The 10,575-nt window shown below is 42.0% G+C and overlaps 1 protein-coding gene across 2 annotated transcripts; it reads right to left on the bottom strand.

The window, feature by feature from the left end:
* Positions 1–2,313: 2,313 nt before the first annotated feature.
* On the bottom strand, positions 2,314–9,527 carry asb1 (ankyrin repeat and SOCS box containing 1). 2 transcript variants are annotated; one of them, XM_082507515.1, is made up of 5 exons: positions 9,233–9,527; positions 8,440–8,578; positions 6,195–6,497; positions 5,093–5,475; positions 2,314–4,150 (listed from the first exon to the last, which is right to left on the bottom strand). In XM_082507515.1, exons 1-5 carry the CDS (start codon positions 9,327–9,329, stop codon positions 4,020–4,022), a joined length of 1,053 nt encoding a protein of 350 aa, XP_082363641.1. In that variant the 5' UTR covers positions 9,330–9,527; the 3' UTR covers positions 2,314–4,019. The 2 variants fall into 2 exon arrangements, with proteins under 2 accessions (XP_082363641.1, XP_082363642.1); XM_082507516.1 differs by lacking the exon at positions 9,233–9,527 and adding an exon at positions 8,916–9,226.
* Positions 9,528–10,575: the final 1,048 nt, after the last annotated feature.

The following is a 10,575-nucleotide window of genomic DNA, read 5'->3' as shown; positions in this document are numbered from 1 at the left end:
AATGCCTAATTAGCAACAGTTTAAATAAAGAATTATAACAGGTCTGTTTTCCACACCAGACCCACAGTCCACGTCCTCATTTCCCATCACCACTGCTAATGAGCGGCTGTGGATAAAACTAGTTTCGTGTGATAAACCATTTTTCCTGTCTTTAAAGTTTACATTGACAGCAGCTGCTTTCAGACTTTTCCAAGGAGTTTCTATAGTTTAACTGTTTCTGAAAGGCCGACCATACGAGACGAGCAGTTATAGACATGCAATAACTAAACAACACCCAAATGAGAGGGAGCTAATTAAGTATAAGAGCCAAGTTACAGACTGTGACAGTAATTACAGAAGCAATCACTCTACATCCTTCCTGCCCTTGCCACACTTCACAACTACCGGCTTCTTTGGAAAACAGTCAAATTAAGGCTCATTAAGCCCCTCTGAGGTTTATAATTAAAAGGCACTTTTATTAGCAAAGTTTCTTTCAATATTTCTAACCATATACTGTTTAATTATATCAATAAACCTAAAGGAAGTCCCTGTGCGTCTCATACTTCAGCACTGATCGAGGAGTTATAGAGCGAGACTAGCCTCGGCAGAGGGAAACTGCTTCTGAGCATGAGGTTGTAACCCACATGTGTGAGTTAGAGTCTGACTTAGAGATAAAAAATGATCAATATTTTCAGGCTCCACACCCAGGCTTTCCTGTTCAGCTGATCAGTTATGAGCTGAAAAGTAAATTACTGCTTTTCTTGGACCCCAACATGACCAGCTCAGTGTTATGTCATTTATGAATCACGTTTAGCTGCTTTGGGCTTTGATTCCTTCATTGTAACTAAAGGAGCTTGAACTTGATGATTCTGGCGTTGCTCTGCATCAGAGGTGGGATACCTCTGCGTGTATGTGTGTGTGTGGCAGTGGTAAACATGCAAGTGATGTGGTCATTGGAGGAAACTAAACAGTTCCGGAACGCCTAAGGAATGAGATCACTCAAATTAAAGCGCGTGGCAATTACCAAATGTTAACAGGCTTAGTCGCCAGTGCAAGTGCAGGAGAGGAGGACACAAAGAGATGGTGGTGGAAGCACTTTAACGAGTAACAGGTGAGTTTTGAACTAAAAGGAAACAAAATAAACAGACTCACAATGCTCATACATAAACAGACACGCACACACCCCAACAAACTTTTTACACAGAAACACCACATCCATGGAAATAGCATTTAATCCATATCTAAAGGCTGCGGTTAGCTCATGAAGTGAGCTGCACTGCATTTAACTCGGCCTCGCATGCTGGTCCCCAGTTGAAGCGGAACACTGCGGCGATATTAGCAGAGGCTGTTGAGATTTTGATTGCACTTTGTGGTGCAAATAAACTCAGGAATGAACAACACCATTCAGCTTTTCCAGGCTCCTGGTGAATGCGAGGGCGAAATAAACCGTTTACCAGCTCTGTTTCTCTTTTGTTCCAGCTACACGACCAAAGAGCTCACTTTGGTGTTCAGAAACTGTTAATGCTGGTAATGATTTGAAGGTTTGATGCACGAAGCAGTCGCCAGTAAAATGTAATCCCTCGTGTTTTGCATTTAGCCTTCAAAAGAGGACCGATTGCGACCTTGTGTTTTTGCATCTCACTTTCAAATGCATCTCTTTATGTGAAATCTCTCGAATAACCCAAATGAATCTGTCCACAAGAAATATAGCAGGGAGTCGTCCTAAATAAATGCTAGCATAAAATACATTTGACTTAAAAGAGAGGACTCTTGCAATGGAAACTCCCCACAGGAAGACAGCGGTTTACCAAACTGTCCAGTGTGTTCTTCCCTCTGCACTGGTGCAAAGGGCCTCATTCTGCATCTCTCTGTGTGTTCTGTTAATGAAAGACTCGCTTTAATGAGATCTGAAAGGAAGAGGCTCTTGAGCGCACAGCTGCTGAATCTTCTACACTGACCTCGGCTGGGAGACAAGCGATGGACGGAAAGACGAGAGGTGGTTTAAAAAAAGAAAGAAAGAATGGCAAACACAAAAGCAGATATGAGAAAGAGAGGGTGAAATAAGAAGATAGGAGAGATGCTGAGATTTCTGCCATGCTTGAAAGGAAGACAGTGCCATCTAGAGACATCACGGCAACAGTTGTTGTGCACGGGCATGCATGAAGACCTGTTAAATCCATTCACTTACACACTGGCATCTCTAACTGGACATAGTCTTACTTTCTGTTATTTATCTCTCTAACACTGATGTTCACTCAGATTTCTATCATTTAAATTTGATTTTATCCAGTTTTGGTCCTTTTGTCCTTACAAAACAGACACACTGTGAAGAAACATGTTGGCAGGAAGTCTTTATTTACCGCCTGAGAGTTATTTTTTCAAAAGCTATCCCAGTCTATCTTTGCAGGTCTTTGCCAGAACTGCTGGATTGATAGCCCTCATCTCCCCTCTGCTGTTGAGCTCCCTGCTGCTTTTATTCAGGGTTTCCCAGGCTGTGCATTTTCCACTGGGCCTCTTATGTTTTCACCAAAATGCGGTTTTCTCAGCCATCGTGGATATCCTGGTTCATTCATCGGCCTCACATCAGTAATACATGAACCCATTGAGACATCGTCACTCTTGTTTTAAAAATTACGCATCTATAAATATCACAAGCTGAAAAACAACAATGAGAAACAGCAAGGCTACAGTCATGAGAGATGAAACATAAGACTAAAAACTCAATTTTGGAGCAAACCAATCATTGAAACTAACAGTGGATGCATGCTCTCAGAGCTAGGACTATGAGGGTTCCCTAGGCTGAAAAAGATTGAGACATGATATTTTGGACTACAAAGAGATCTTGGACGAGACTGCGAGGAAAGGAGGAGAGAGATAATTATCTCTAATTAGCTATGTTCAAGGAAGATAGCTAACAGAACAAAGACCACGCAGAGGGATCCTACTTTGGAAGACTGACCCACTCACCCACCTCCCCTCACTCACAAAAAATGAACACAAAACACAAGAGATATTATACAATTACATACATTTACTCATTCAAATAGAGATGAAATATATAAAGCACAACTGTCTCAACATGGTCAACATTTAAATGTCAATGTTTGAGGACAAGATAGGCTGTGCAACAGACATGCACAGTACACAGTAGGTGCAGTAGACTCCCAGAGATGGCATCTAATGAATACAAACTTATTCTGTTTATCACAAATAGATTTCATTCACTAGTTGACAGATTGTCAATGTCACAGAAAAGGAGTTTCATTACATTTATTGAAACAATCTAAATGCCCCCTGAAAAAAAGGCTTTTTTTAATTTTTATTTTGATGCTGACATGTACGTCACAAAATGTAAACTTTACAATCAAGGTCCTTAAATTGCTCATCCGGGAACATCACACTCGATTAATTTGGATTACCGTAACTAACTCTGGTCTGATCAATCTTTGAAGCCACTTTTCCCAAACTCAAAGTTAAGGCACGTGGCTAACAAAGAGGATCTAGCGTGTGGATTTTTTTGCACATTTTTGCCGTCATTCTGCCTGGTTTACATAAAACAACAACCAAACAATTCAAGGAGCTGCATCTGGACAATATTCTTCTCTGCCCGTGGATGGGGTATTTATAACATGGCTTGTTTAAGTCGTTGCTTCAAATGAGATTCTCGCTCTGGTCGTTGAGCTAAAAAGTGCTACTTGAAGTATTAGCAGGACTCGTCCTGGTGATCTGGGAGGTCACAAGGCAAACATTTAGAATACACACACAGTTTCCACAAGTCAATACATAACTATGGCTTCTCTGATAAGATAAGAAGCATTTTACACGGCGAGGAAGATTTTTTTTTTTTACATAAATGATGATTTCCAAACAAATATTATTTGGAAAATATTATTAATAACTATTTCTTAATAAAAAATAATAAGCAATTAGCAATCTGGGTTTACAGTGTTTATGCAGTAGTGTGTCTTTGGGACTGACTGAGGTTTCTTTTAAAGACTGGGTTAAATGAACATTTAACAAGACCAGTAGGTGGATGATGGTCAGTTTTGGTGAAGCAAGAAAATCTTGATAGGTTCTGGAAGCGGTAAAGAAGATATGTGGTTTAGACGATTTTTGCCCATCGTTCTGCGGATCCTGATGCGACACAAATGTGTCAGCCTACGAGGGTTTCCTGGGAGAAGAAAAAATAGATGCAGCTGAACAACTGCATATGCTTTCATGCTTTTGTATAAGTAGAAACATAAAAGTGTGGCTTTTAATGACCTTTTTCATTGTACTTTATGGTCTTCTTTATATCAGCTCCTCAGCATCAACAAATGTCCAGAAACATGCATTACAAGGTCCCTGTTTCATGTAAAAGCAGCTAAGCTTTAACACGAGGAAAAATGCTTATTCTAAACATATATGAGATGAAATCCTTAAACTAAAAGCAGTAATCTGCAAACTCGGGTCTTTACAGAAAGAAGTACATACGTGTTGCTAATGACATTAATGATGCTTCATCGTAAAGCCTCAAAAGCCTTCATTCACAAACTAATGGTGTCTGAAACTACTTCCTTGTTTTCACTTTTACTACACCCGATGAGACTTTTTTCCCATCAACTGGAATTTGTTTTTGTTTCCATTGGTAACCACAGCTCTCCTCTTTATCACTTGACCACATTATGCAGAGAAATTATATTTTGATGCACTGCTATGCTAATGACACATTGCTTTACCTCCCAGTAAAATCCACTGACATCAAACCTGTTTACTGCAAGAATCCAATCGATATTGAATCTGAGTGAGCCTCTGACTATTATTCATGCTTTTACTTCATATCTCTCAGAACGCTCTATTGGTCATTTAATCAGTATTAATCAGAAATCAGTTAATGAACTTCATTTTTGTTCAGTATGAACAATCTGAACCAGCAATACGAAATGTAAACATATGACACCGGTTTTATTGATTCTACATTAAATCCACAATTTTGAGAGACAATTTTACGAAGCTCTGCAAAAACTCACAACTTATTAACTAAAAAATATTCTGGTGTTGTGAGGAGGTGCACCAAAAAAAGCTCCCTGCCGGAGCTTTGTATAAAGCAACAGCATTGTTTTTTGTTACTTACTTTTTCCTTCCAAGAAGACACTGAGTGCCTCTGGATCAACTTTCCTTCGATTTGGAGCCTCCAAATCCGAATCATCCCAGGGCACGAGGGCTGGGTTCGCTCCGTGGTCCAGCAGCAGGTGGATGAAGGCCACTTCACATCCGTGTCGCAGGACTGCATCCAGCAGGCAGGAAGCCAAACCTCGTGTCAAAGCCTCATGGCAGACAGGACCTGTGTAATTGAAGTCGGGCTGAGCGCCGGCCTGGAGCAGCAGCCGGAAACAGTGAAGGTGGTGGTAGGCTGCGCTTATGTAAAGAGGGCAGACCACTAGAGTGTTGAGGGTTCGAGCGCTTAACAGGAGCCGCGGACCCAGCTGGTGGTCCATGTCAACATCAGCATTGAACCTAGAAAAAATGTAACCATAGACTAAATTTTCTTTCATAAATCCTTGATGCAAACTAAAGGAAAGAATACAGAGATATTTATTACTGTGGAAAAATATAAATTGAGAAGCTTTCCTCTTTACAACAAATCCATTTGTTGTATAAAGGAATTCAGCGTCAGAACATCGTTACCTGGTCTGCTGCACGTCAGAAAACTCTGGACTCTAACTGCTGAAAATTTTCCTCCACAGAAAGTTGGGTCAGATTCAAAGTGCAAGTTTCAGGTCTGTTGTGAAATCGTAGTGCTACGGTGCCAGGGGTCATAATGGGACTTCCAGAATTGATCTAAAAACTGCAGCTGGGGAAATGCTTCTGAATTTAATGGTTGGTGGGGTTTTTATGTTGGTTTTTCGGTCTTATGTTTGTCTTTTTGCTTTCTGGGAAAGGTGACAGAAAATGTTTTTTAAAGTCAGGAAGTTACAAAACAGCTATTGGAAATGATTGCACCACAAAGAAAGTAGTGGATTAAAAATGCAAAGCACAGATAATCTCATGTGCAAAGATTAAACCATATGAAAAGAAACTGTAATAACTGGAACCGACTCCCACCAGTTTTCAGTGGCATAATGGAAGATAAAAACTATTTTAGTGCCAATTTTCTTTACGTATTTAAACATTTAACCTATATATAAAACAGTTCTGTCCATGTAGACTTTAGTTTGATCCTTCCCAAGGCTCACCTGATGAGCTCCTGCAGTATGTCCAGCCTCCCCACTCGTGCAGCATGGTACAGCGGGGTACTGCGGTGGTGGCGGCTACCATTGGGATCGGCTCCAGCTTCAAGAAGAATCCGTACACAGTCCAGGTGACCATTAACCACAGCTACATACAGAGCTGTTTGGCCTTTGACATCAACTAGGTCCACCTCGGCTCCCTGAGCGATCAGATAGGCCACGCATGCTGCGTGTCCCGCTGTGGCTGCAATCCTCAGAGGGGTGCAGGGCAAACAGCCACAACACCACACAGACTTCTCATTGATACGCCTAACACCAAAACAGAGAAAGGAGAGGTCCAGGGTAATACGTTTCCAATTTAAGCGCATTTACAAAGAAAAAAACAGTCTCTAATTTTATGGTACATCAACCAAAAAATACAGAAAAAAAATACATATAAGTTATAATTTCATTTGCATGTCATTGAGTGAAATAAGTATTTCATCCCCTACAAACCAGCCAGCATTCTGGCTCCTACAGATTACAATCATTCAGTCAATAACAGAAACTCCTGATCTCAGCTTCTTATATGCATAAAGCACACATGAGCATACAATCAGTTTCTTCCATTTCAACCTCTCCAAAAGATGTCAAAGGTCATCAGGGGTAAGATCGTAGGCCTGTGGGTGCGATTATTCAGAAACTGAATGACCATCAGTTGCCCTCGGTCTGGAGCTCCAAGGATGATCATGAGAAAAGTGGTGGATCAGCCCAAAACTGCATGAGAGGAGCATGTTAATGGTCTGAAGGCAGTTGTGACCTACACTGGGAACACACTACACCATAATGGACAGAAATCTCACAGCATCTGCAAGCTCTCCCCTCTGAGGAAAGCACTTTGGGTTTGCCAGTGAAGAGAAATACTGAGTATGACCCAAAGAACACCATCCACACATCCAAGCACAGAGGTGGAAACATTATGCTTTGGGGCTGTTTCTCTGCTGAGAGTATAGGATAACTTCACTGCATTGAAGGGTCCAGTGGATGAGGCCATGTACTGTAAAATCTTGGATGAGAACCTCCTTCCCTCAGCAAGAACACTGAAGATGGGACTTGGATGGGTCTTCTAGCATGACAATGACACAAAACATTCCACAAAGGTTACAAAAGAGTGACTGAAGAAGAAGTACATTATGGCCAGTCTCCAGATGTCAGTCCTACAGAAAATCTGTGGAGGGAGCTGAAGATTTAAGTTGAAACATAAAGCATTTACAGAGTTTCTGTGAAGAGAAGAGATGTGTGCAAACCTGGTGACCAACTACAAGAGACGTCTTACTGCTGTACTTGCCACTCAGTACCAACTCGTGTTTTGCTTGGGGATCAAATACTTATTTCACTCAATGACATGAAAATACTTTATGATTTTTATGGATTTTTAGTTGATATTCTGTCTCTCTCCATTAAAATGAAACTACCATTACAATTAGAGACTGTTTATTTCTTTGTAAGCGAGCAAATTTAAATGTTCACTAGAGGATCAAATTGTTATTTCCCTCATTGCATGCATGCTCATGACTATGAGATGGCTCTGTATGTTCTCCAGTTGGTAAATCCAGGCTCTGATTCTGCATCAATAGGAGGAAGCACTGAAGCTAACAACAGCAAAGCATTTTGCATTACAATGCTTTGGTGGTTACTGGACTGAGCCACTGAAAGGTTCTCTGTGTATTTTTAGTCCTCCCGTAGTGCTGCAGGGCTGCTTCCCTCCACAAGGTTTCCACAGATATCAGAGTTGTAAACTGCATGTTTTTACTTTTACTACATCAAATTTAAATTCTGTTACATGCACTACATTTGTAGTATATTGCTTTGACATTGCATTGGCATTAAACTATGATCCTCTAGCTGTATGCAATATAATGCTATGGGTATTGGAAGACACCCATCCTGCTGTAAGATGATGGTAACAGCAGCCTGCTTTTGGTCTGTGTTTACTCCTATGAAAATTATTTGGAATAAGGTTATCTTTGGACTTGTTTGGGGGGGAAAGACAGTTCTGCTGTAAGAGACAATAACAAATATACTATTCTGTAATCTTTATACAAAATAAATCTATAGTCTCTCTCAGATTCTGCTGTCTCTCTGCCTGAAATGTTTTGGTACCTTGTCATTTTCATTTGTATTGATGTTTTGCTTTATCATTTACCAAGTAAAGCATGTGTTAACTTTGCTAACTAGAGAGCCAAATACACTTATTACTGCTCGGCCTCACCGTCTGAAACCGTCTTCCTGCAGCAGGTTCCTCAGGGTGTCCAGATCTCCGACATAGGCCGCGTTGTGGAGGCGCATGTCATCCTGTTCCAGGGGTTTGTCGCAGAACTGCTCCTGCAGCCATTCCTTCAGGTTACGACCTGCCAAACACAGCATTTCAGGGAGAATAACAGAAATGAAAAGTTGGTTTTGTCTGGTCTTGCAGGGCGATTTGTTACCATACAAAATGATATTTTGAAACTATTCTGCATATTATCAAGTGTAAATGATATCTCAGCTCAAATACACATAAGACAAAATACACATAAGGTGGCTGCAGATGAGCAGCAGTGGTGTAGTGACATTTTCTCATGTCTGCTCCATGCTGTGCTCAGAGAACTCCCACAGATGGAGATGTACACAGTAAAACAGCTCCTGAAATACACATTAAAAGGATCCACGTTACACTAGGCTATGTTCTGCAGATGTTTCTATTACCGTGAGCTCTTCTGCCTGAGCCTTCAGGTCAAATCAATCCATTACAACTCTATTACTTGTGTGACTAGACAGAAAAACAGATGAAGTGTCACAGCTATACTGCAGCACTGGAGATGTGAACGCTTCCTGAATCCATTGGCCACACCTTATTAGGCTACATACCGTCCCCTTCTTCCTCCTCCTCCCAACACCACCACATCTGTAATATGTCACGCATATTGGCCGTCCTCCTGCAAACGGGGCACAGTTGCAGGACAGCCTGTGGGTGCTTGCGATGATCAATCATCATCGCTTACGGTTCTCGCAGCCATAGTTACCTGCAGCTGTAGCGCTGGGTAGATCGGACACGGTGATGAGCGGGGGGAAATTGATGCTGGGTGGGTCGTCAACATCAGCCTCTGGACCGTCGGCCATGCTCCCAAAATGGTCACAGCGTCAAGCTGAAGGTTGGTGCTGCGGCTGCAGAGCGACACTGGGTCCCCAGAAATAGAGAAACCCAAGCGACCTGGGATCAGATAAGAAGCATGAACGTAAACAAACGTGACTGTGATGATGAAGACGTCTGCTGCTCCAGCTCACTGCGCCACTTCCTGGCTGAGCTCAGCTGCTGGGATTTAAAGGGGAAACGCTGCGTTAAACGTGGAGCTGATGGTCTCCGACTTTAAAGCACTGTTAACCCATAAAAGATCAAAACATCACCAACAAAGGCCTAAAAGATGTTCATTACGCAATCATTCAATACAAAAAATGTTTCACAAGCGTGCGTTTCTGATAGCCTGTACATAAAAGATGGTAAATGGCCTGTATAGCGCTTTACTAGTCCCTAAGGACCCCAAAGCGCTTTACACAACCTGTCATCCACCCATTCACACACCCATTCACACACAGGTGATGGCAGCTACATTGTAGCCACAGCCACCCTGGGGCGCACAGACAGAGGCGAGGCTGCCGGACACTGGTGCCACCGGGCCCTCTGACCACCACCAGTAGGCAACGGTGAAGTGTCTTGCCCGAGGACACAACGACCGAGACTGTTGGAGTCGGGGCTCGAACCGGCAACCTTCCGATTACAAGGCGAACTCCCAACTCTCAAGCCACGATCGCCTTTTGTTTACATAAAACTTTAGGGGCACATCATATTTAGAAGCGTTCCTAAAGTTCATCACAGTCTCCAATAAATATCAGTCACACTTTATTAATTATGATCGACTAAACGTGTTACTTCCAAGCCTAAACGCCTACATGTTGCTTTAAGGCCTTCACCACAAGACCAGGCATTAAACTCGAGTGAAAAAAATCCTTTATTTTTCTGCCAGGACACGTGTCAGAAATAATTATGCTGAATTAAAAATGTAGCAGGCCACTGCCTTACCTCAAATGAATGTGAGGCATAATTTGATGAATGTTCATAGCTCTGCGGTGTAAGTCAAATATGAGATCTGTGTGTAGTGTGAAGAAGACGCTGTTTAACTGATAGTTGCAGATGAGATTCTGCCACCTGTGCTGTAACTAATGAGTAATTTTGGGGTGGGTAACATACACCAGGCAGGCATGCAGCTATGGCTTTCTATGCTGCCTGCTGACAGACACTGAGGTCCTGGTGGTGCTCTAAAAATAAATGCCATGTGGCCCCATAGGAGGACGGACTGTTTACAGACTG

The sequence above is a fragment of the Aulonocara stuartgranti genome (assembly GCF_965226115.1).
Source record: "Aulonocara stuartgranti genome assembly, chromosome: 16".
NCBI lineage: Eukaryota > Metazoa > Chordata > Actinopteri > Cichliformes > Cichlidae > Aulonocara > Aulonocara stuartgranti.
This window is presented reverse-complemented; position numbering and strand designations above follow the sequence as displayed.

What these genes read in the sequence shown, in the direction of transcription:
- asb1 (XM_082507515.1), bottom strand. Translation starts at nt 9,329, where the DNA reads ATGGCCGACGGTCCAGAGGCTGATGTTGACGACCCACCCAGCATCAAT. An exon ending in ACCCAGCGCTACAGCTGCAG is followed by an intron (nt 8,579 to 9,232) that starts GTAACTATGGCT and finishes TGTGTTTGGCAG; the next exon opens with GTCGTAACCTGAAGGAATGG. An exon ending in ATACTGCAGGAGCTCATCAG is followed by an intron (nt 5,476 to 6,194) that starts GTGAGCCTTGGG and finishes CATTTTTTCTAG; the next exon opens with GTTCAATGCTGATGTTGACA.